The sequence below is a fragment of the Molossus molossus genome, unplaced genomic scaffold (genome assembly GCF_014108415.1).
Source record: "Molossus molossus isolate mMolMol1 unplaced genomic scaffold, mMolMol1.p scaffold_m16_p_3, whole genome shotgun sequence".
NCBI classification, from domain to species: domain Eukaryota; kingdom Metazoa; phylum Chordata; class Mammalia; order Chiroptera; family Molossidae; genus Molossus; species Molossus molossus.
Window position 1 is genome coordinate 120,598,040 of NW_023425366.1, and position 25,777 is coordinate 120,623,816.

Below are 25,777 nucleotides of genomic sequence, written 5' to 3' on the forward strand. Positions count from 1 at the left end.
GTTTCTCCGAAGCACAGGCATTGGTGGAGACGTATTGCCATGTGCCCAGAGGGAGATAATCCCTTGGATTATCTTTGTCAGAGTAGGTCATCCTCTGTTTTATCTATGTTTCATGTAAATATCTCGGCAATGAAAATGGGAATTAGTAGCAAAATAGTAAAGTATATTGCCAAACTAAAAACAAGACCATCTTTTTTCCTCTCTCCCAGGCAGACGTGTTGATTCTGTCCTTCTTCATTTCTGAAGAGCATGGCTTCTTGCTTCAGGACAGCTTCCCCCGGCCTCCCGCCTACCAGTCTCTTCTAGGAATGGAAGTGCCCCATTATTACTTCACAAGAAAGGTGTGAGTCCCATGAGCACTGCGTGGTGTTCTCGGGTCCCTCTCCTGGGCTGGGCTTGGGTCTCCCAGGTGCTGGAGTCTGGTGCCTCTGCTCACAGCTCATTAAACAAGGCTCTAATTTGTTCCCTGAAATCCCAGCAATATGAGGTCTCCCATGTTTGGAGAATCATGAGACAAGGTTTTGCTCTTGAGACAGAGTTGTGCTAAGGAGGAGGGTCATGATGTCACTCAGGCGTCCTCCCAGTGTTTCCCCTGGGGGCACCTCAACCTGTGGCTTTTCTGCCTTCTTTTTTATTCTAGCTGCTTTTTAAATATTGTGTATTCCTGTATCCACTGTAGAAAATTTAGAAGGTATAAATAAAGAAATAAAGACCAAAGACGATGTAAATCTCCATAGACCCAGCCCCCAGAGATGGTCACGGTGAAGAGGCTGGCAGGTGGCCTTCCTAGAGGTTTCTGTACTTGCCTACGATTGTGCATGTTACGTACATGGACAGTTTTTAAGTTTGTGAGAGAACAGGATCGTTTTCAGCACACATATGCTTATGCCCCAACGTGGCTACTTTGGACAGGTTGCTTGCCTTCCCTGGGACTTGGTCTCCTTGGCTCCATGGCCCCTGACCTCTGAACGTCCCGACGAGCTGCGTGGGGGTCTGCGGTTCTGAGGCTGCTGAAACTGCACGCATCGTGGCATGAGTGATCGAAACAACTCTGGGCGCAGTCGGTTCACACATCCCTAGAAATACCACTTAAAGTGACATAGCATGGCCATTGGCACGACACATAGTATGTGGATTGACATTTCCCTGAGATAATTGGGATGATCTTTGTGAAGCTTGGGATGGGCTCACGTGACCCCCAAATTCCAGGATCCCTCTGTCTGTCGATGCAGGTTTCCTTAGTCCCTTATTTGCAATAGATTGGTTCCACAGACTAGCATTTTTCTGAATTTGTTATTTAGTGCTCCTTAGGCATTTTCTTCTCGCTTTGGTTTGAGAACTCAGGAAGTTGTGAGAGACATTTACATTCTTTCTATCGCGTTCTCCGCCATTGTCATCACATTTCGGACTTTGGTTTCTCTCACACGTTTCTGAGTCTGTCTCTCACTTCTTGTCTTCTTCGTGCCTACTCTCCCGGCTGTCCAGGAGTGGAGACGTGTGACGCAGCGCCAGACGACTCCCCGCTTATCCGTCACCTTAACTCTGCCTTTTTCTCAAGATCTTCCATTTTAAGCTATAGTTGTCTGTGGGACAGTACTTCCCACCTCACCTGCATATCCTCTTTAACCAGGCTGTTCAGGCACGTGACACCGTATTAGCTCCTCATGGGTAGCAGCACACCCATGTCACCACAGAGCTCTCGTCCTGGTCAGACGCATGGCGCGAACAGCCTGTCACCTGATGTTTGTAGTACAGGAAATAGTTTACCTACATTTGCAATGTAGGAAGTCTTATTCATTTGAGGTGCTTATGATGAATGGCTGTGGAAGGTAAGTCACCAGTATCAACCAAATGTGGGGAGGAGGGAGGCATTGTATTTCCTTAAAAGCTGCTCTTCTGGTTACTGACCTGTGTTTACATCCCTTGGCCACGTCCCAGAGGTTCCCATCCACACACTTGAGAGTCAGCAGCCTAGGTCCTTGGCTTCCACGTGTGGCCAGAGCAGGTGGTTCAGTCCCCACCTCGAAGACCTGTAATGAGGGCAACGCAAATGCTGGGGCAGGCAGCAGGTGAAGCAGGGCCCTCAGGTGCTCCTGCTTCTGTGAGAATTCCCAAGTGTGCTCATAGGAGCAGGGCTCTGACTAGATCACAGCAAGGCTGGTGGACACCAGGTCCTGCCTTGTGATGATTAAACCACAGTGATCAGCAGTGCCCAGTCGTTTTTTGTACATGCACATTTCCAAAGGTTTCCCACCCCATGCAAAAGTAGTCCAAACTTCAGCCTCCTGCCTAGTGTGACCCAGCCTACACACGGCCATGAATCCTGAATTAAGCAGCCCTGGACCATGGGTTGCCTGAGGGCCTTTGCTTATGTTGTGCCTTGTGCCTGGAAGGGTCTTGCCATCCACACCTGGGTCTGACACATCCTACCAGTGTCTCAAGGCCCTGGTCAAGCACTGTCTGAAGTTGGGGACCGCAGGTTAACTTGGGAAGCAGCGGTGAGATGGAAGAGCTGCTGGAAACTGGGCAGGTGGTAGAGGCTAGCCTTGCAGAAGTCATGGAGTAGCAACAGATTCAAGCCCAGTGACGTACAGGGGCTTTGGGTCCAGGAGGGTAGATCATGACCCTTTTTTACACGAGTAGCAAGTGTACACCGAAGAAATGGATCCTGCAGAGAGAAAGAAGCAGACAGTGTGGAAGACAGAGGATGGTGCGTGTGGGCTCCAGCCTGGAGGAGAGCAGGGGGGCGTGCGGGCAAGAGCAGTCAGGAAGGAAGCCAATATTTGAGGGAGCTCCCTCAGTAGGTGCCCGGTATGAAAAGGCCTCAAGCAGGACGCTATAAAATCGTGCTCGTGCTCAGACCATCTTTCCTCACGTCTGTTTGGGGAGTTCTACACTAGGTTGACAGTTCTTCTGAGAAAAATCAGTGGAGGACGCTCCACTAATCCAGGTTACCATTTTGGAAAACTCCACCTGAAATTATGATGACATTACTTCATTTTAAGAGCTTGCGCATATGTGTACACGTCTGACTTGATAGTAAAAACTTTCTAGTTTACAAAACCAACCTGGGAGATGGGGATTTTCACAACTATTTTATAGCTGTTAGGGAACCAGCGGCTGAAAAACGAATTCCTGTGCATGGACAGCTTTTGCTTATCTGCTGTCTGAAACCAGAGCCAAAAGCTCTGATTTCAAATAAGGACAGGTTTTTGCTGCATCTCTCTGCAGAGGGACCCCCATGGCTGACGTAGGAGAAAGAGGCTTAGTGCAGGCGTTAGCTTTACACGAACTAACAGGTAACAGTGCCCTTTCTCATTCAGCCAGGAGAAGCAGACAGAGACGACCAGGTGGATGCAGGGCACCACTCCGTCCCCCAGATGGTGGGCAGGAGGCCCCTGCGTGACTTTGTGGGGCTGGAGGACTGCGACAAGACCACCCGGAATGCCATGATCAACTTCAGCTTCTTCATCGCTGTTGGAGACATGGACGAAGCTTTCAAATCTATCAAACTCATCAAAAGGTAAGGACTCTGCCCTGGCCCATTTGGCTCAGCTGTTAGAGTGTCTGCCCAGGGACTGAAGGGTCTCGGGTTCGATTCTGGTCAAGGGCATATACCTGGGTTGCAAGTTCAATCCCCAGCCCTGGTCAGGGTCGTGTGGAAGGCAACCGATAGATGTGTCTCTCTCATGTCTATGTTTCTCTCTCTCTTTTCCCCCTCTCTCTTCCTCTCCCAACCTTCCACTCTCTCTCTCTAAAAAAAAAAAAAAAAAAAAAAAAAAACAATGGAAAAATACCTTTGGGTGAGAATCAACAACAACAAAAAAAATGGTGAGGATTTCGTTCACAGAGGTGTCGGAGGGATGTGCACACTCTTAGAGTCCTTTCTCTCCCCATTCTAAATGAGATCCTAAGCATCACTAATTCATCTGTGACTCTGTCCTGCTGTATTTCCTGGTCTTTTCACTCAATGAAATGCCACTGCTCGTGTAGATGCCAGGACACGCCCGGCACGTTGCGCCACAGAGCAGAGAGTGTTGGCACAGCCAGCTGGGCGCAGGGAGCAGGTGAGCCTGGCGCTCGGCCTCTGCAGTGCTTGCAGCCTCTTGCGTTGTTCTTTATTTGTTTTGATTCTTTTTGCAGTGTTCTGGACACTTCCTAGTCGAAAGTTCTGCAGCCGCTAAATATTTGTAATACCTGTCCCTCTGGGAATAATTGCTACTAAACAAAAAAGGGTTTGCTAATAAACACTCAGAACAGTGCAGTGAAACTACAATTAAAATTGCTCTAAAAGAAGTTTCTCGTCAAAGGCTGTCTAAAAGCAGGTTCCTCTCTGTTCCTGAGAGAATTCAGCAATTCTTCCCAGGAGCATTTGATGGATTTTAATCTTGAAAGGGTAGAAAAATTATGAATGAAACTAAAGTGGGAAGAGAAAGATGGGAAATTAAGTTACCTGGACCAAGTGTTTCTCATTTGCAGTGATGGCTTCTGTAACACGGAAGCACCTTTCAGACTAGCATGTGACCCGCGTTCTTGTCTTGTTTCTAAAACAGGCCCAACCCTGTTCCAGCAGGAGGGCCTTTGCAACACTGGCCATGTGGACAAGAGGACTCTTAGTTGGGAAGTGAACTCGAGTGGCTGGATGGCATAGCCCAGCCTTTCTCTGATGACTTTTCATTTCATATAAACACGATCACAGACTATAATCAACCACATGGCCAACTTTAAAACTTTAATGAACATTTATATAATTATACACATAATATTATTAAAATTATACATCTTAAATATTTCATTATTTTTTCTTTAAAAACAATTATTTTTTGCATATAGTTTTGGGGAAAATCCATTGTAGGGAAGAAGCTCAAAGGGAGGAAGCTCAAACCTAAATGTTCCTGTGAGCGTACAGGTTGTGGGACAGGAATTGCTGTTTCTACTCTGCTGACTTCATTATAGATGATTAGGCTGTAGATGCTTTTAAATCATTCTCAATTGCTTTGTTTCTAAAGCACCAGCCCAATCCACCATTTGTTCTGGCTATTCTGGGGCAATATAGTCTTTGAATTCCAGACTGGTCACCTCATTGCTCTGGAAGGTTAAAGGCAACCAGCCCTGGCTGGTGTTGCTCGGTGGTTAGAGCGTCAGCCCGCACACCCAAGGGTCTCATGTTCAATTGCTGGTCAAGGGCATGTACCTGGGTTTCAGGTTCGATCCCCGGCCCCAGATGGGACATGTGCAGGAGGCAACAAATCAGTATGTCTCTCTCACATTGATATTTCTCTCTCTCACCCTCTTTGTCCCTCCCTTTCACTCTCTCTAAAAAAATCAATGGAAAAATATCCTCGGGTGAGGATTAACAATAAAAAAAATAACCAAGCTAAAAATGTCTTGGGTGAAGGGGGGTCAGCCTAGTGATAGCCAGGGTCTTACCTTGGGCTTTGCATGGCACCCACCAGTGCCTTATATCAGTTTCCTGGGCTAACGGATGGCGACAGTGATTCCACTTCCAGTTGGCATGAGCCCAAGCAATGCAGCTGTCAGAGGACTGTCCTTATAGATGTTGTCAGGCAGTCCTTGGGGACATGGGCCAGTTTTTAAATGTTTTCTATTTCGCCTGGGGAGGTATGGCCTGGTTTCCTCTCACTGGTTTAGGAGCTGGGTGCAGCATCATGAAGGTGCAGCCCACCGAGCATTTGATGAAGATAGGCTAAAGATTTTATAGGGGGAAAAAGTGAACCTATCTCTGGATTTCTTTAAACAAATGGACTTTCCCCTCTTACTCCGCCAGTTGTGGACCTGCCGTCATATGACCACAGTGTGCAGTCTGGAGGAGCATGGGCTCTGAGGCTCAGTTGACCAGAAATGTGAATAAGGACATGAGTAACACAAAGTTACACTCCCACCAGATCTTTAAAAAATGTGTCAACCCTCCTCTTACTGCTAGCCCACAAAAACCACATAAACTAGACTAAATTCTTTTTATCACGTGGCAGTGTCGGTAGATACAGCACACGTTTTAGACACTGGTAAGAGGTTTGCATTTTATTTTAACTTAGAAAAATAGTCAGGCACAAACACACATTACTAACTCCATCCTGTCATAAAGCCGTAACCATCTGATTACAAATTCTGAGCCACTCTAGGAAGATCTTGGTCACTTCCAGAAAACCTCCCGGGATGTTCTGCTTTACCAAAGATAAGGCAGCTGCAGGTGCCCCTCAGCAGGTGCAGAGTGAACCAACCCTGGGCAGGGTGCTGGGCAGGGCAGCTGCCGCTCCTCGCGTGCATCTCAGGCGCTGGTCTCTTCCTCGCGACATGGGTGAGCGTGAAGCCAGGTTGTGAGTGGGTCAGGAGGAGGCTGGCACAGACGATATGTGGTCGTATAATATATTTATATAAACATAGTAAACATACCTGTGTATCGTACATATGCATATGTAAGAAACCATACGAATCGACCGCCTCCATACAGGCAGTCCCTTGGTTTCTAGACTGTTCCATTACAGTGGATAAAGTCCCAAGCAGGGCCCCTCCCTGGCAACCCTCAGCATGGTGACTCCACATAGTCGTTGTCTAGCCCACGGCGAAACCGAGCAGTCAAAGAGCGGCTGATGACAATCACTCGGGGCGCCATGCAGTCCTCTCTCCTGTGAAGAATGTTCCAGATGAGCATGGCAGCTGCCAGGGTGGCCAGGAGGCAGGCACCAATGTTCAGGTAGCAAGACCAGGACAGGCTGGTGTACGGGCCGATTCTATAGAACGTCACCAGCCCGATGACTAAGACAAAACCTGCAATTGAAAGACAGGTATTGAGAAAGCCTTCCTCAGAGCCAGGCAAAGGCCTGCGAGCTCCCGACGTGGAGCCCAAACAGAACCACAGCTCTGCTTCTTCCCCGCCCCTCTGCTCCCCAGATGGGTCCGAGCCTGGTTCATGGTGCCGGCGCTTCGTGTTGAGCTGCTCTGTATTAGGCCTGGGTGGGCTTTTATGACCTTTGAGTCTGGTAGCTGGGGGATGGGGGAGCCATGTGCTTCTGCTAAATCCTAGCACAGGAGGATTTCTAGGGGCTTTACAAGAAAGCAGTCTGGCCCTGACCGGTTTGGCTCAGCGGTTAGACCATTGGCCTGCAGTCCAGAGAGACCCAGGTTCGGTTCCCGCTAAGGGCGCGTACCTTGGTTGCAGTTTGTCCCCGGCCCTGGTTGGTTGTGCAGGTGGCAGCCACTCGATGTGTACCTTTCACATCGATGTTTCTCTCTCTCTCTCTTCCCCCCTGCTCTGTCTGAACAAAAAATGGGAATATGTCCTTGGGTGAGGATTAAAAAAAGAAAAGAAAAAAAAAAAGCAGTCTGGTCCACGTGCACTTCCTGGAATCGTCCAGGTGTCGGCTACTTCCTTAGTCGGCCTCCCCATAAACGTGACACTGACCCTCGCTTTCCCTCACCCCAAACAAACCCACTAGTGATTTGGGGTAAGGTCCTCTCTGCTTATTCCCCTCCATACTCTTCCCTTCTCTCTCTCAACTCTGACAGCAGAGAAGGGGAGGGGGCTGTGCTAGGACTGTGGCCAGAGTCTTCCACTGATGGTGGGGCCCACAGACTTCTTCACATTCTGTTCTAATGTGATGCTAACACCACAGCATCATTACTTTAATAGTCTTATCTTGAAGGAGTTTCAAAGACTAGATTTTATGAGGTTTTGCTACAGGAAAGCTAGGATTTGCACCCAGGAGCTGTTGACTAGGATAGCCGGGCACTGGTGTGTAATGGCGTCAGCTCTGAATGCAGGCTAGAAACCCCAGCTGCTGGGATGGAGGGAGACCACACTGTTCTGCTGTCGAGGAATCTGGTCCACTGGCCCTGCTCCTCCTTGACCTCCGAGATTGTCACACCCCTCAGCTGGGAAGGGCTGACAATGCAGAGGACACTGGAAGGAGGAGGCCGTGGGGTCGAGCGGGCCATGGCTAGCAAGAGTGAGGGGAGCAGGGAGAAGCAGAGGCCTGGGTGGCCCAGGGAACCCCATGTTCTCCACCAGCATCCCACCCTCTGATGTACTGACCTGAATAAGTCTGTTTCTTGGAACCAAAAATGCCTGACAGGCTCTCTGTAACCCAGATGGTCCAAATGGGACTGGCCCCGCGAAGGCTCGGCCACGTTCCCTGCCCTGTGCTCTGGCCAGGCTGCCTGCTGCTGCTTCAGTCCCCCTGCACTGCGCTGCACTGTCACATCCATGTGTCTTTTCATGCTGGTCCCTCCATTCCCCACAGCCTCCCTTGCTTTCCTCAGGAAACCACGTCACGCACCGCCAGCGTGGCCCCAGAGCCAAGAGCAGCAGCAATGCCAGCTGATGCTCCCTCTAACTGTGTGATAAGTCAGTGCTGGGGTGAGGGCGAGGGACAGGCTTGAGCTGTCTAAAACCCAAGCATCATGGTCTCATCATCACTGTACCTTCTAGAAAGTATGAGTTAAACATTCACCTACCTCGGCCGTGTCCTAAACAATGGTGACAGTGACTAATCTCTATTGTAATTCTCTACAGTACTTTGTGGAGCTTTTTATACATGGAAAGCTTCTGGATACTTCCTTTCTGTTAAAAATAACTAATTCTGTTTGTCATGCACACTGACGAAAAGAAACTTCTGTCGTTTCTCCCTCCCAGGGAAGGATGCATCCTCTGCTTGTGGTTTTATGGCACCGACTTTTGCATAAATGGGGAAGGGATTATAGCTTGGTTTTTGTGTAATGAGAACGAAAATAGTTTATGTGTCCTCCTCATTTTTACTACGTCTTTGGCATTTTTTTTGTCACCCAAGGAAGCTTGTTATGCCTGGTCTCAACAAAACCCAGAAGGATGGGGCAGGATGGGAACTTTGGGAGAGTGAGTTAGGATCCAGCTTATGTCTGAGAGGAGAGGAGCAAGGCCTAGCTGAGCCGCTCACAGCAAGGCCGTTGGCAGCCTGCAGCGTGGACACTATTGGAGACTAGCTCCTGTAGAAGGGATTTGCCCAAAGAGCAGCAGCTCCTTTGCATTGGCTGCCCGCCCTGGGGAGGGACAGACACTTACCCTCTGCTGTGATTGAAACCTGTTTTCTGCCTTTTTAAACTAAGCTTCCTTTTGGTTAGTGTGTTATTAGAATATTTTTAAAAATTGTTACATGGTTTCAGCAATTCTACAGCATCATTCGTCATAACAGAACAGTGGGAAAGAATTGGGCTTCCCTGTGGCCTCCAGGGCGATCCTGTCACAGCCAGTCATCTGTCTTGAGGTTGGTTTACACCACTGATGAGCAGAGAGGACCTTGAATTTTGTTGCAAGACATTTCAGTGGAGATTCGTGAATTACGAGAACTGGATTGAAAGAGGTGACCCTAAACTGGAAAAGACTAAAGTGTACTCACTCACCAGACTGGCAGAATTAGAAAGGGAGGAAACACCAAGGGTTGGCCCAGGTTCAAGGCAGAGGGACCCCACCCTCACTGAGTCAGAGCTCAGGACAGCGTGGTGATGTCCTAGGATCCACAGTTCCACTGCAAGGATTACACCCCAGTGAAACTCCTCATCGCAGGAGACAACAGTCCCCCAAATCAGCAACGTCTGAAACTCGCTTCCACGAGACAGTGAGCTGTGGGCAGCCGGGACGGGACAGGGACAGGTGCACAGCTGCAGGAGCAGCACTGTGCTGGGGTGAGCCGCAGAGACAGTGGTGCCCGAGAGGAAGCCACAGGGCCACAGCTCGGTCACCTGTGCTTCTCTGGGCATGTTCACGCAGGCTCAGCCGTCGGGCTGCTGTTTAGGAAATCTTGAGGAGGGAATAGAAGTATAAAAACCAGGGAGCCCTGGCTGGGTGGCTCTGTCGGTTGGAGCATTGTCCTGTACACCAAAAGGTTGCGGGTTCCAGCCCCAGCTGGGGCGCATATGGGAAGCAACCGATTGATGTTTCTCACTCACATCAATGGTTCGTTCTCTCTCTCTCTCTCTCTCTCTCTCTCTCTCTCTCTCTCTCTTTCTCTCTCTAAAAATCATTTAGGATTAAAAACAAAATGGAGTGGCTGACCGTGCAGGACAGCACTTACCTCCTGGGGGGAGGGCGCAACAGGAAGGACCCCAGGGCTTCTCGGTGTTTACCTCATTATCTCTTTAGCAGGACACACATGTTTCATTGAGTTCTTTGCATATATATTTCACAGTAACACATTTAGAATATTTTAGAAGGACAACTAATTTTAGATTCTTCAATTAACAAGCACTTTCTGAAGTCCATCATGACTCTGGCAATGGGCCTCTACTTTTCCCCTTTCCATGGCTGTGCCAGTCGATTTTGCAGCAGATATTAATGCATTTGATACACTTCTCCTCCAGCTGCACTGTCAGCCCCGTAAGCCACCCCTCAAGTGTGGGCCCTGCACCCCCCTCCCCGCCCCACGCCTCAAATCTCCCTGTCTCTTGTGGCCGCCCGGTCATGCTATGGCCACCTGGTGCCTGCTTGTGCCTCTGAGAGGCCAAGTTCCACCCCTCCAGGCCTTCTGTGGTGCTGCTGTCCTTGTGCTCCATCAGCCCGGGGGTTCGGGGGCTGCCTTCTGTCCTCCTGTCTCTGACCCCTCAGCACTCAGCTTAGAGGTTCAGTCGAGCCTCAGCCTCCTTAGGCTTGCACACGGTGCCTCCTCCAGCCATTGTCCCTGCGGCTGGAGTGCGACCACGCATTAATCTCAGCCTCAGAGTCGCCTGGTTTGAGACAAATCCAAACAGATTCCTTCATGCAGAGTAGAATGTAGTGCAGTCACTGGGAATAACAGCTTCCATATTAAGTCCTCTAAGCCTCCTTTTTTCTGCTGTTATACTATATTAATTTGTTATTAAGGAAACAAAAGAGTAACCTCCTTTGCCATCTTGATTGGAAGCTCCTCTAAGCTTGACTACAAGCTGTCCAAGGAACAGGACCCAGCAGCCATGTCTGAGTCGATGTCACTCAGCATGGAGCCAGAGCTGCCTCACTGGCACCTTACATTAGACCTGTCGGACTCCACGCTGGGTGCTTGGGGCGGGGCAGAGCTGCTAAGGCTCAGTTGACTTGTCCTTGGGGAACTGGCATTCTTCTTGGGGGAATAAAGATGAAATTAATGACTACAGCATGGTCCCCTCTGTAATAGAGGCATTTGGGACCCATGGTATGGGAGTGGGGGGGCCACGCTCTGCCAGGGAGCAGGGATGGCAGCTGGGCAAACCCTCCCAGAGAGCAGCATTATTTTTTTTTTTTTTTTTATCCTCACCCGAGGACATTTTTCGATATTTTGTTCAGATAGAATGAGTGGGAGAGAGAGAGAGAGAAACATCGACGTGAAAGCGACACATCAAGTGGTTGCCACCCACACGACCCAACCAGGGCCGGGGACAAACTGCAACCAAGGTACGTGCCCTTAGCGGGAACCGAACCCGGGTCTCTCCGGACCGCAGGCCGACGGAGAGCAGCATTATTAAGCTAGGCCTCTGACACCAGGAGACCAGCGTGTGGAAAGAGCACTCTGAACTCCAGGTGGTGAAAATGCCCCCTCATGGAACACTCCACAGACCAGCAGAGCAGCCTCTGGCTTCCAACCCCTGGGCCGTGCCAAGGCACCATCCCAGCGCCGAGCGGCAAGGCTCTGACGCTGTCCTTGCCCACACTAGTATTCACAGAACCTCAGGGCTTCTCAATTGTCCTGTCACTTCTTTTCTGAAGATCACTGTGGTAGGTTTTTGAAAATAGTGTAGGCTATGATTTTGTAACCATCGGAGTCTATTTATTACTTCCTCCCTCTGTTTAGCTATGTTGCCTACAGGGTACACAAACTCAGGTTTCAAAGCGTGTCAGTTTTTTCCATTACAAGATGCAAGAACATTTGGGGTGTGGATAATTATTCAAGAAGTATAAATTCACGTGTACACCAACACCCTGGGCATAATCGCCTCATCCTGAAAACATGAGCAGGGAAGTGATAAAGGTGGCAGGTCTTCAGCACAGGGCTGACAGGTGGCTTCTGCAGAGTGAAAACGAACGAGCCACGCGTCCTCCTGTTTCATCATACGCCTGGAAAACGGTTGCAGATCCCGCAGTGAGCAGCACTGGGCTGTTTCCAGCACAGGTGTGGCTGTCTCACTTCCTAGCTGGCGTAATGCAGAGGCTGCACCTTAACGGCTTTTTTTCCCAGGAGAAAGTAGGGAAAAGAGGTTAACAAACCTACATTTACATGACTTATTCTGTGTAAAGATCAGCATTGGCTTTTGCTTTATTTTAGTTCAACATATAGTCAGGGAAGGGGTTTGTTTCCCTAACATTAAAAAAACAAAATACATTTAGAAAAACCCTCTCCTGCACCAGGAAGATGCAGAGAACCTTCCGAAACAGTGGGCGCAGGCGCTGCCCTGCAGGAAGAGCCTGGGCCGCCCGGGCGGGAGGGCAGGGCTGTGCGGCGACACTTGCACTCTGCCTGTCCCGGCGCAGCTGCTAGGATTGCCCGCAGGCTCCGTGGTCGGAATCGTCCAACCCTGCCCGGGGCCAGTGGGGGCTGTAGGTACTAAACAGACACAGGGAGCCCGGGGATGCCACGTGTCAGCAGTGAAAATCCACAGAGACACGGAAAGGCAGAGGCCCATGTGGGCTCACTGCCTCACTGTGCGCCTCCAGCCTCAGCCCCGACGCCGAGTGACCGCCTGTGCAGACGTTCTTCTAAATCAAACTAGCCTTTTACTTCATAGAGTTCTCTGGCTGAGGGGAGGAATGGTGTTGAGGAACTAGGTATGGGACTGCGTTGGTCTCAACCTCAGATTTTTCGTTTCTGTCAGCCTAATGTGGAGAACCCCTCTCCTCAGAGTTGTCCCTGGGAGACTTTTGTCCCAAGGCCTTGCAATGATGTTAATGTTTGTCCAGAAACAAATCAAAGGGGGAGAGTTTTAGCAAACACACCAAGTTCTGTACATGGAGTTGGTTCCATCCTCATGAATGTGTGTTTGCAAAGGCAGCAGCCCCTTCCTGTGAGCCGGCCTCACAGTGGGCAGTGTGATTCACAGCTCAGCCTGCAGAGCGCCCTTTCCTTTCTCTTCCTTCCTGCCTGCTTCCTAGGCTGTCGGTGTCTGTCACAGGGCCTTCCTTTTCAGTGACGGTCAGCACACGCAGGTGGCATCAGTGGAAACCCGTGGGGCTGACCCCTGAGCCCTTCACCCAGCACACCTGCCTCAGCATGCACGGCCGCTGAACTGGCAAAGCAGGCACCTGTGGTGTAGAGCTGGCGTGAGGCTTCTAGCGAGAATCTTACAGAGCAAACCGGCTCGTTAGTGGGTCCACGCACAGCACAGCTGTGGGTGGGATCTTCCAACATTGGGAGCAGAAAAACAGTGGTGAGCCAATGTTTCTCCCTAGAGGCAGGGATTCTGGGAAAAGGAAAGGCTAAAGATGGTACAATTGATGTGATCGTACACTTCCACGGGAGCCGACGCTCCACAGTGCTGCCTGACGCACCGGCGCCCTGAGCAGCATGGAGAAAGGGGAGGCGAAGGAAGAAATGAGAGGTGTGGGTGGGATGTAGATGAGCTTGGGACATCGATGCAGAAGGCAGAAAAGCAAATTATCCAGACCGAGCAATGTTCTCATTCTTGATAAACAACAAAAATATGTATGGTGCTCTGAGAAAGTCCCCGAGTCTAAGAAAAACAGCAGAATCCCCACCAGCTCCTGAGATGTCAAGACAATTACCATTTATCACCTCTACTGACCTTTGAAGACTGATAAAATCAGCATTCTCAGGGGTGGGGGGTAAGTGGCCCTTTGTGTGTTTATAGGTTTTGCCAAAGAAAAACTCTAATGATTTCCAGAAATGGAAAGAGGAAGCCAGCAGACTCTGAAGTCACGTGAGGCTTTTAAAGCAGCTTTTGACCAGGTTCCACAGTAAACTCTGCTCTTAGTCACCCTGCTTAGACTTGAGAGGCCTATGTCTCAAGGAGGGGCTGGCTGCGGCTCCAGAAAGAGTGCAGCCAGAGCCTGGCGCCACAGGTGATCGTGGTGAGGCTGTGTCCACAGGCAAGAGCTCAGTTTGCAGATGACACCGAACCCTCTGAGGTGCCAGGCTTCAGAACTTGGGGTGCGAGTGACCGGAAATAGGCCGGCGCAGGTTCCCATCTTTGGGAGAAAAGCGCAAGGGCTCGGCCTGCTGCGCAGCTCCGTGGAGGAGGGAGGGGTCGTTGGAGCGCCCCAAGGAGCGCCCAGGCCACTCTGAAAGCAGTTCAGAGTGAAACATGGAACTGCCGACCTGCAAAAATGGTTGTGTGTTTGTACTTTAACGGCATCATTTAGTTGCGGTTATTGTGCTTTGAGAAAAACTGTAAGTTCGAGAAAGGTCCTGGGCCACTCACATGATTAATGAGGAAGCTACACTAAAACTTCTGCAGAGGTGCAGGGGGAGGCTTACTTGTGATGAGAGTTGATAAATCATAAACTAGGAATAATATCAAAGATTAGATAAGAGATCCATGGATGCTGAGAGCGAGAGCCATACGCCTCAGGAAACTGATAAATCTGATAAATCTGTGGCTAGTAGACCTGTTTAAAGAGAGGCAGACCATTTGGGTAAAAGCCCCACTTTGAAGGAGACTGTGTTTTTTATCATAACATCCCTGAGTGTCACAGGCATTGATGGGTGCAGCCCAGGACATCATTTCTAGGGTCCTTGATGCGGTGCTAGGGAATTTTTTTATTTACTTACCAGCATTTTCCAAAAAGGATCAGAGGTAGCATGTATAGAGACTTCAATGAGCAGCGGGGACAAGAGAGGGAGGCTTAGGGGAGGGAGCAGATGAGAAGCCTGGTCTTCGGGTCCCCCCTCGCATGGCCCCATCTTGTCATCGGGCAAGACATAGACTCCCAAGATGAGGGCAAGAACCTACTAGCCCAAGGCTCTCAGAGGTGGGGTGCACAGGTCCTTCACCCCAGGGAGAGCACCAGCAGGCACTGACAAAGAATGGTGAGCCTCCGGGCACCGGCTGTGTTGCCAGCCTGACCGCACCCGTGTAGCCACAGGGCTGTCAGGCTGGACTCCGGTAGACAGTGCGCTGCCCAGGAGGTCAGCAGTGGCCAAGGAGCTGCCCTTCAAAGACGAGACTTGACCCAAGTACAGAGCCCTGCATAACCACCAGATCATTCAGCCTACATAAAACTGTCAGCCTCGGACCACAGTGTCAGTCCTGCATAGCCAACAGTGAGGGCCCAGCGGACCGGGAGCTCCTGGTGGGCCGCAGGAGGGTCACACTTAGGAAATGTCAAGGCCCCACAGCATTCTGCCCAGGAGGATGGTCTGCCCATGGATTGGGCTGAGAGCACCTGCAGGGCTCTGGCCCTCACAGCGAGCTCACATGGGGCAGAGAGTCCCAACAAAGAGCACGGAGGCTGTGTCTGGGGACAGGTAACGTTTCAGTTGGTGGTGTCCAGCAGGACTACAGTGGGAAGGCAGAATGACGGTAGCGGCGAACAGGACTGAAGGCAGGGTCTGCAGCCTGCAGCAGCTTTCCCTGCTGTCCAAAGAGCACAGAGCTGAAGGCACTCACCCAGAGCCGGCAGCCTGCTGGAGCCCACTCGAGCCCAGACTCCTGTGGGAAAGCTCGGCTGTGCTCAGGAGCCAGGGCCCACAGCTGAGCTGCCTGCAGAGCGCACCCTGGCTTTCCCCTCTGCTTCAGGAGTCTGCCGCAAGTCAGCAGCATCTGCCTTTATCAGAGGCTGGGAAAGACCTTGCGCCTCTGACACCCCGGTTCAACGCTGCTTTCCCTGCTCTGCCTGTGCCTTTCTGCGCACATCAGTGAGACCACAGACATGAAGAAACAGGAGAAGCAGCGAGAGGAGGAGCCAGGAAAGTCAAGGAGAAAGGAAGGTCTGTAGAGTGAGCCAGATCGAAGCTCACGTATGTGTGAGGCTGTGGGAAGGGAGCGCTTACACCCAGCAAGGCAGGGCCCATGCATCGCAGCTGCTGGCTCTGGGGCTGGGATGGCCCACACTGCAGGGCCCCCTTACAGACCCTTCTTAAACCTCTGCTGTCATCAGAACATGAGGGGCATGTGGTTGCAGCCCAGCAGCTCTGAGCCCCGCAGAGAGGGCTCTAGCGCTCTGAAGTTGGATAACCAACAGATTGAATGAGGGGCCTTAAGAGGCCTCAGGGAGGGAAAAAATCAAGGAAAGCCTGGCAGTTGGTATCTGTCGTGTACTGGTTACAACAGAAGGAGCCAAGGGGAGGGGGGAGCGGCCCCGGGGACAGTGCAGAGCCGCTCCATGGTGACTGTACCCGTCTCATGGGCCACTGTGGCCCCCTGCCTTCCAAGGGCCTATCAGACACAGCAGGGCACAGGAGTTGAATTTGGGCACCTCAGTCTCTATCACGCAGAGTGCTTTCACCACAGGGAATATGCAGGGTTCCCACAGCATATTCAGTTTAGGGGTGGGGCTGGAATAAGGGACAGAAGGGAATTTTTTTCACCTTTAAGGTAAATTAAAATTACCCTTTGGTCCTGGCCGTTTTGGCTCAGTGGTTAGAGCATCGGCCCGTGGACCAATGAGTCACGGGTTCGCTTCCGGCCAGGGCACGTACTTTGGTTGCAGTTTATCCCTGGCCCAGGTTGGGGTCATGTGGGAGGCAACCAGTCGATGTGTCTCTCTCACATTCTCTCTCTTTCTCCCCTCCCTCCCTCCATTCTCTCTAAAAATTAATGGAAAAAATATCCTTCAGTGAGGATAAACAAACAAACAAATTACACTTGGACAATTCTGCAAAGAAATTGGAAGCTTGGGTGTGGTGGCCTGAACATGATAGAGCAAACCAGGTGACATGGCCGTTGCATAGGGTCCCCCAACGTCACTGTGACAGGTCCTTTGGAGCCGCGCACTCTGAGTCGCAGAGGCTGTCCTTTAAACAGACCCAGGCCAGGCGTCGTGTAGTGTGAATTGTGCCCAGAAACGATTGTGGAATGAATGAGCAAGTGGGCAGATAACCACTTCAGGCTGCAGTCCCAGGGCACCCTCCGATCAGCGTGTCGCTGTCTCTGCTTGGTTCCAGCTTTTCCCGGCTCCCAGCGACGCCATGTGCTTTTCCCTTCCTCATGCTCTCCCCCTGCCCACCCTCTGGCCCAGGCACTAGGGACTCAAGGTTGGCTTGCGTAACAGGTACTAGCAGGCATTTCCCCCTCCTGGGACAGGATATCCTGGCGCCCTTCAGTCTCTCCCTGACTGTTTAAAACAGACCGGAGTACAGGAAAAAACCTAACTCTAAAATTAGCAGCATGATAGAAGAAAGGCACATAGCTGCATTCTGTACTGTTTGTCAATGAAACAAGTCTAAACAGGGCCAAATGCATTTCCTTTTTGGGCAAAACAGACCTGTTGGGAGTAATGGTCAGACACCGAGGGGAGAGGCTGCCTGTGGAGGCAAGAGGAACCATCTGAAACACCCGGGGCTGCCCTGCGGTGCTTCTGGCTTTTTCCATCAGCCTCTGCCTGTCTGACTGTTTTTTACTAGAGCCTAGTCCAACCTTTCCAGAAGTTGTGCCGGCCTGGAAATACTTAGGAGAGGAGCACAGTACCTCTGCCCCCACCTCGCCGGTTCAGGCCCCCGAGACACCTTTGGCAGCCCACCACCCCCTGCCAGGGTTGCTGCAAGACAACTTGGTTTTAGTTCACGGGGCTTCCGCCCCATTTTGAGTTTTTTAAAAATGATATTTGTAAACAACACTATCTTGTTCTAAAATAAGAGTCTGCAGGAAGTAAGATGTCAGTTTCACACCAAACCCACCATATTTCTCATAATAAGTCTAAATAAATGTTTCAGAGGAATTTCTTGAGAAACGCAGCAGTGACTGATTTGATTACCCTGCTAGGAGTTATTTTCAGATCAGGAAATATTACTTTCATTTCCTCAATGCCACTAAAATGTCTGTTTTTAATCTAGCTTTTCCAATCACGTTTCTAAATCTTCCACTTCCTTCTTGAAGGGATGGAATTTCAGATAACCCCACGTGATGGAAGATGGTTGATTCACTGAGGCAATGAAGCCAGTTCTGTTTTATAGCCCTACGGTTAGCAGAGGGCAAATGGGTACTTTTCCTTAATCACTTGGAATGTCTGGGTTTTTACAGTCACGGAAGAGGGTTGCAGGCAGAAGTGATCAGAGATCCCATTCCACCTGCCTCGTGTATTCTCAGCATCAGTCCGATGGCAGCAGACGTCATCCCTGCTTTGCATTTGGGTAAACTGAGGTGTGGATTGGGTCACATGGATGATGACTCATGGAGCCCAGATGCAATCCAGTCCCCTTCATGCCAAACCCTGTGCTCTCCCCTGGCCAGCCCTCAGCTGCCCCCTCCTGCATCCAGCCTGGGCCACGGGGAAGTGACCAGCCCAGGACCACACCACCTTCCTTTAACAGAGCACAGGAGGCCCTTCTGATTCCCACCCAGGCACCTTCTTTCTTTCTTTCTTTTTTTTTTTTTTTTCATCCTCACCTGAGGACATTTTTTTCTTTTTTTTGCATTTATCTTCAGATAGAGGAGGAGGGAGAAAGGGAGGAAGAGAAAGAGAGAAACATCAACGTGAGAGAGACACATCGAGTGGCTGCCACCCACACCACCTCAACCAGGGCTGGGGACAAACTGTAACCGAGGTACGTGCCCTTAGCAGGAACCGAACCCAGGACTCTCTGGTCCGCGGGCCAACACCTTAACCACGGAGCCAAACCAGCCAGGGCCCACCCAAGCACTTTCCAGCACACCAACACCTGTCTGTCTGTCAGCCTCATTCTGGAAATTGTGTTTCTCCAGAAGGATGAGGGCGGTGATCCATTATTCCTAGACTGATTTACTTCAGACTTCCTGCCGTTTCTTCCACTGGGTTTGTTGGAACCGCACCTTCAACACTGGGACGTGCTGCTGTTCTCCACCAAGCACGTCAGCTACTAATGTCCCCATGCCACTTCATCAGTCTCCGTAACCATGGGACCACTGACCTGACTCTTCCCTAGTAGGGAGCAGGAAGCCAGAACTTCCCCAGTTGTTTACCCTGGGCCAGTGAGAAGCGCAGATGTCGAGAGAAATCAGCATAGCAGCCCCCGACGGTGCCTCCATGGCCGCCACGGAGCCTCCCAGAGCAATTCATTCATCATTACAATGATGCCACCACTCTCACCCTTCCAAGACCACAGGTGTGCTCATGCCCAGCCTCATTTCACCCTCAGAGGCCGTGGTGGCTACAAATTGTTCCAAAGAGGCTCGCTCCCGATAGCCCTGGGCCTGGCCGCTCTGCGGCACAGGCTAGATGGCACTTGCCCCTCGGCCCAGGGCAGGCTGCTGCACTGGCTCAGGAGGCGTGAACCCAGGCCACCTGCCACACGGGCCTCAGGGGAACAGAGAAAATGCTAGATGCCGAAGGCTTTGGAAGACAGAGCACATCACCCATGTGCCAGCACCTTGTCTCAAAATGGAAAAGGGCCGGGGCCACAGCTCCAGAGATACAAAACCTCTGCTGCCCGAACCCTCAGCACTCCCGCCCCCGTGTGCATGTTCCAGTTTTGCTCCTACCCACGGCGACGGGTGGGGCAGGAGGGTGACCCAGGGATCAATGTGACATTAGAAGGCCACAGTGGGCCTTCTTAGCCCCAACGGAAGCTGAGGGTGCTGCCACTCTGTTGGCCCCTCTGGGGCCTGGGGGTACTTACTCGCCAGCTGGAACGCAGCAGCCATGGCCTCCTCCCAGCATTGGGAATCAGGCGACATCAGGGGTAGGCCCGTCAGCCCCAGGATGAAAGTGAGCTGGCCTGCAGCGAGGGCCACCGTGGCGACCAGGTTGCAGGCACGCATCATGTCGAATTGCACTGCAAGGGGCCAAGAGGGAAAGAAGGCAGGTGGTCAGCGCAGGGCAGGCCGCTCAGGGCTGGGGCTCTCCTGGTGCTCATGCCTCAGTCTGCACTGACAACCTCACTGATCTCCCTCTGCCCCCATCTCCAGGCTCCATGTGCTCCGCTCCCCCACCTGCACCCAGTCCGGGAGTGAGGCACAAGAGACATGTACACAGGGCAGAGAGGACAGAGGAGCACAGTGGTGAACTGCAAAGGCAGGGGACAGGGGCAGTAGGTCCTTTCCCTGTGGCCCCCGCCACAGAATCAAGTGAGGACCGGCAGCCTCCTGGCCCCTGCCCCACCCAGTGTCAGGCTTCGAGGATTTCTGGGAGTCATTCCGCCAGCCCAGCAATATTCATGCTTAGCATGTGTGGAGCCTGAGTTAAATGGAGACACTTCCCGCCATGGAGGGTGCACTCCTCCTCCCCATTGTGTCTCAGCTCCTTCCTTCTCCCATCCATCTGTCATTCGGAGCCTGAAGGATCTGGCCCTTCCCTAATCCAGGCCTCCTCCCAGTGCCCCCTCTGGCCTGGGGGTGGCACCACTGCTCTGAGGGCAGGACAGTGGCAGAGGCCTGGCTTCTGGGAAGTCAGCGCAGCTTCCAGGAGAGCCCAGCGCCAGGGCCAAGGAGCATACGAGGGAGCGCACGTGCCACCAGACACACGACAGTCTCCACCAGGTGAAGGCTTTCACCTTCCTGAGTCGGGCTTGACAGTGTGGACTGAGCTGGGCGCTGTGCATTCTGCTCTCAATCACTTTTCTCGCTGGCATAGCCCCCTGCCCGGTGGGCTGCACTTCCCTGTAATTGAGCTCACGATCTATAGTCTTCAGAGTAACCACAGAAACAACTGCATCACCACAAACCCTGACACTCCTCTGTGACCCTTCCCAGCGCCAGGAGACAGGAGGCAGGGGTTGGGCAAACTGGGGGAGCCCCAGTGGTGCAGGCAGGGCCAGGTCTGGTGTGGCGGTGGGTCCAGAGCTGGGGAGAGGAGCAGACACTGGGGGCCCGGGGCAGGCAGCGGTGCTCTCTGAACCTTAGCACCGGGGGCGTGTGCTCACCCGAGCCTGAGAGTTCCCCACTCGCCCAAGGCTGAGTTTGCTAGAACCTTCCTGGCCACCGATGCAGTGCTCATGGGGCACCTGGAGGTGCAGCCAGTGGCAGGCTGGCCTCTTGTCTGGATGGGGTGAGCCGGGGCAGTTTCTTCCCTCTTTGCCCAGGGAAACTAGTTGGCTTCTCGTGGAGACTGCTGCTCACACTGCTCTTTCTTCACACTGATTTTCTTTGCAATTATTTTTACCATTTATATGACTACAGAGGCTCTGCTTCTCTAAAAGACGGTAGGATTTAGGAGGTGGAAGTGACCTCAGAGACAAGGGTGTTAAACATGACGGAGGTTAACAGCCAGGCCCAGAGAAGTCCGTCCGGTTTCCCAAGCTCAGCCTTGCAAGCGAGGAAAGACTTGAATGAACTGCCTGCGAAGAGGGGAGTGGCCTGCGGTGGACAGGAGCACCAGGGGACAGCCACAGGGAGCACGTGTTGGTGCAGTGAGGCCACCTGACCGAGGCTCCCGGGAGCAGAGCGCCAGCGACCCTGGCCCGTCCCTCCCCATGTGCAGCCTGCTGCCTGCCCGCCTGGTTATCCAGCTCCGTCCTTCCTGGCAGCCCTGCGTGCGCACCCTGAGCTACACACCCCCGAGCTCACACGCCACCACACGGGCCCTCAGGTCCCCGGAGATCCGTGGTGCTGCAGATGTCTAGAGGGAGAAGGATGAAGCGGTGACTGCTCAGACTCGCCCCTCTGCCTGAGAAGAAGACTCTCCTCTCCGGGCCATCCTCTCTTCGCCAGCCACTCAGAGGAGACCTGTCCAGGCTGCATCCACCCGGGCGCTTTACAGCCTCTAACGCTACCTGTGTGCACAGCCTGGCAGCAGTGCCTGGATTTTAAGGAGCCCAGTGAGAATGTGGCACGAGTGTCATCTGGCCGGGCAGTATGTGGTACACACCCCGTCCACCTGCATTTCCCGTGAGACTCAGGCCACCCACCTGGGGCCGGAGAGCATCGAATCACCTATGGGCAGGGCAAGGGGCTTCCCTCAGAGAGCTCTAGGCTTCAGCCATCTACCCAAGAGTTAATTATGTTTATTCATGATGCATCTTGCTTCAGAAAAAGAACATCAGGTGCCTGACAGAACGCATGAAATATGGAAAGATGAAAAATGACAGAGAAAACAGTACCAGAGGAAGACTGACTCTGGAGTTAAGTTGTGAGGTTTCTCTGGGAGCCACAGGGGGCCCTCAAGTCTCCCAAGTTCCCCCCCAAACCTCACAGGAAGGAAGGAGCCACCTGATCAGTAATGAAAGTCAGGATGGCTGCACCCTGCCCAGCGAGCATCCTCAAGACCAGGGCACAGGGTGGCATGGGGGCAGCTGGAGGACCTAGACTGGCCCCTGTGCCCCGGCCCAGTTTCCTCAGGACACCCGGCAGCACAAAGGCCCTGACCAGACTCGAGTAATGGTTCCTCGGATGTTTGCACAGGGCGTTGCCAGGACCCCTGGCACAGAGCTGGCAGGAGCCTGACTGCTGTCCCGAGGCTGCTGCCCGGCTGCCTGCGCAACATCTGGACTCTCTAGGTCAGCCCGGCTCTCTGGGCAAAGCCGACCGGTGATGTGTGACAAGGGGCACGTTTCGCCACCTTGGTGCCCCTAGACGGGTGCTCAGGGTTGGACTGCACTGATGTTACCCCGTTGCCCCGTCATGGATGAGGTGATTTGACAGAGTGAAACCTAGGTGGTGTGGAGGGCGCCATGCAGGACTCCCGGCTCCTTCCTCCCAATCTCTGCCCAGCTAGATCTCGAGCAAAGTGTGGGCTGGGGTTTTTCATGAGAGTTAACGAGACTGGGCACTGGTTTGATTTAATGTGGTGGCAGGAAGCCCCAGCTCCAGACCACCAGGGCCAGGATGCCGACTTTCTGCTCCCGCTCATGTCCCAGACCTGGCGTGACAATGGCTCACTGCTCAATGCAGTCTTGCTCAAGAGAAGCTTCTGTAGACATTTCCCTTGTTCTGGACAAATATTTGATGCTTAGAAATTCATTAAGGGTAGTTGCCATAAACGCCATACTAATGGCAAGAGGTTATTTTAAAAGTTGGTCAGGGAGCTTGTCAGGGGGTCAGGGAGGGACAGCAAACAAGGCTGGGTGAGTGGGGCTGCTCAGGACATGTGGCAGGGCAGGGGGGAAGCGAGGGTGGCTGTGTGGGGGTCAGGAGGACCACTGTGTGTCTCCCTGGCCTGAGGTGAGCAGTCCTTAGCATGGGAGCCAAGGGGATGGACGCACAGGGAGGGCGCTCGGTCAGCATTGGGGGCCGTAGCAGGAGTCCTTAGGCCCAGGACTTCCCCTCACAGGCTGAGCCTCTGGCTTTCATTGCTCCTCAGGACAATCCCCAAGTCGTAAGGATCATTCTTAAACAGCAGGTCACACAGAGACCCAGGTCCATCTGCATTTATCTGGCTTCCCACAGGCCCCGGAGTTCGGAGAGCTCATAGACCAGTGGTTCTCAACCTTCCTAATGCCGCGACCCTTTAATACAGTTCCTCATGTTGTGGTGACCCCCAACCATAAGATTATTTTTGTTGCTACTTCATAACTGTAATTTGCTATGAATCGTCATCGGAAATATGTGTTTTCCGATGGTCTTAGGTGACCCCTGTGAAAGGGTCGTTCGACCCCCCAAAGGGGTCACGACCCACAGGTTGAGAACCAGGGTCAGGCAATTCTGAAATCATTCATGCACTTTGATCTTTTAAAGAGAGGTTTTCCTCCCTGCTTGCAAAGAAGAGGGGAGGGGCAGAGAGCCACCCCTTGACACACCACCCCCTCAGGCTGTGGTGAGCCTAGTAGATTGCATGCCCCCAGGGACCTTGGCTGCCGCCTCCGCTTTTTGCCTATGAAATGAGATGACATCCCCCACCCCGCCTTCCCTCACAGGTCAGGGTTCCGAGCCCACAGCAGTTGGGGACGGGCACACAGGGAGCACACGAGCTACTTGAGGACTTTGGGGACACCATCTGATGGCAACTAGCAAGGCCCCATCTGCAGTCTCGTGTTTGTCATATTTTCTCAAAGACACACTTTGTCTTCAGAACGGATGACGCCCTCCTGCAAGTTAGTTTAAAGGGTCATCATTGGGAGACCTTTGCCCATCAGCCACCGTGACTGTTTAGATGACCCTTAGGAACCCTTCCCTCTGAAACACGAAATCCTGACCCTACTTTCAAAGTCAAGTTCCCAGTTTCCAGAGCAGTGATAGACCCAGTGCTCAGCATGACCAACCAGGGCCCAGGACGAGGCAGTGGGGCAGAGGGGGCAGGGGGGCAGGGGAGCAGGGGGGCAAGCGCTCTGTCTTCTGAGCGGGCCTCCGCAGCCGCTGTGGTCCCACCTACAGTCAGTTCTGGCAGGTGTCCCCGAGCTGCGTACCACCTAAACCACAGTGACGACTGTGGAATGAAGTCAGAACTCAACCATCTGTTCTTAAGCTTCTTGTTTATTTTTCTCATTAACGATCTTAGTTTTCCACCAGGAAAAATGTAATTTTCTTGATTTGGTTAATGCATTTGTTCTTTAGCTGTGCATAATGGAAAAGGAAAGCCCCCTGCTGCGTGAGGAGACCTCTGCTGAGAGACAGGGAAAGGAAGAGCACAGGCAGGTTTGAGCTGAGCAGGACTGACAAGTGCCTGTGGCTCACCAGGGGAGGGGGGGCGTGGAGCTCGGGGCCTGCCAGGGTTCCCCAAGAGCCAGTGCTGCCCCTCAGAGCGAAGCATCCCTCACCCGTCAGCAAACACGTAGCCCGTGTCCTCTGCATGCCACGCAGGGCTGGCGGGCCCCACCCGCTCTAAAAGACAGAAGAGAGAGCAGACTTACGTTTGACGGTGCCTCTGGACTCCTGGAAGCCTGCCGCCTCAGAGCCCCAGCCCAGGGCCTCGCAGTCCCTCGTATCTGCCTGCCCAGGCCTGGCCCCGGGGCTTGGCCCTCCCCGGGCCCTGTCCACCAGCCAGCAGGACCTCCATAGCCCCACACTTCGTTTGCGTCCGTCCTCCAGCGTCTGATACACCCAGTTAGGGGTGAAGGCTGCTGCATTGTTGAGGATGAGAGAGACCAGGGCCACCAGCACGGCTGTGGCCACCAGTTTCTGGACAGTCATCACTGACTGCTGGTGCTGACCGCTTGTGGAGAAAGTCCCAGTCCTGGTCAGCTGCTGTGGCCAGGGAGAACCAAGACGCTGCTAGGGGAGGCTAGAGGACATCACCGTTCATTCTTGGAGGGTCGGGAAGGCCCGTGCACAGGTGCAAGTGAGCCCACCTCACGGTCCTCCTTACCCTCCTTCCTGCACCTGGAGCTGGGGTAGGCCTGATCTGAAGGTGACTGCGTGGCCCATCTCGAGAAGGAAGCAGGGCACCAGTGAGAGCCCAGAGTCCTGAATGCGCCGTCTTCCTGGGAAACAGAGGCCCAGAGAGGCTGGAAGCCTCTTGTCCCCCACAAGGGAGAACAGAGAGTAACTGGAGAGGAGAGGCAGGTGGTAACGTGGTGTCAGCCGGACCTCACTTCTTAGAACCAGCTGCGCTCAGAGCAAAGCCAGTGCGGCAGCCAGGCTCTGAGCAGGCCCGCGGGGAACAGTGTGGGTTCAGCGGCCTCTGTGCTGCCTGAGCCCCTGCCTGGTGCCTCCAACACAAAACGGCTGGTCCTGGAAAGCAGAGAGCCTGCTGCAGGGAAGTATGTGTGCGTGTGTCTGTGTGTGTGTATGTGTGTGCGCGTGCATTTTCCCCGTCTCTCAGCAGAGAGGAAATGGTTGTTTTTGAGGCTGTTTTTGGTGAGCTGGAGGGCGTAGC

The 25,777-nt window shown here is 52.7% G+C and overlaps 2 protein-coding genes across 2 annotated transcripts in view; one reads left to right on the top strand and one right to left on the bottom strand.

Moving 5' to 3' along the window:
- The window catches only part of IFT140 (intraflagellar transport 140), a 99,601-nt gene that overhangs the window by 46,954 nt on the left and 26,870 nt on the right, over positions 1–25,777 (top strand). The window contains exons 16-17 of the mRNA XM_036280671.1: positions 210–341; positions 3,324–3,523. Coding sequence (XP_036136564.1) covers positions 210–341; positions 3,324–3,523 — 332 coding nt within the window. The remainder of the gene's footprint in view (positions 1–209; positions 342–3,323; positions 3,524–25,777) is intronic.
- On the bottom strand, positions 5,286–25,706 carry TMEM204 (transmembrane protein 204). The gene is made up of 3 exons (XM_036280673.1): positions 24,813–25,706; positions 19,710–19,865; positions 5,286–6,789 (listed from the first exon to the last, which is right to left on the bottom strand). The coding sequence occupies exons 1-3, from the start codon at positions 25,090–25,092 to the stop codon at positions 6,545–6,547; spliced, it is 681 nt and encodes a 226-aa protein (XP_036136566.1). The 5' UTR covers positions 25,093–25,706; the 3' UTR covers positions 5,286–6,544.

Bases quoted from the DNA above. Each gene is read 5' to 3' on its own strand.
- TMEM204 (XM_036280673.1), bottom strand. From the start codon at position 25,092: ATGACTGTCCAGAAACTGGTGGCCACAGCCGTGCTGGTGGCCCTGGTC. The intron at 19,866-24,812 runs GTAAGTCTGCTC...GGCCCCTTGCAG, and splicing joins GTCCAGAGGCACCGTCAAAC to TGCAATTCGACATGATGCGT. The intron at 6,790-19,709 runs GTAAGTACCCCC...TTTCAATTGCAG, and splicing joins TGCTGCGTTCCAGCTGGCGA to GTTTTGTCTTAGTCATCGGG.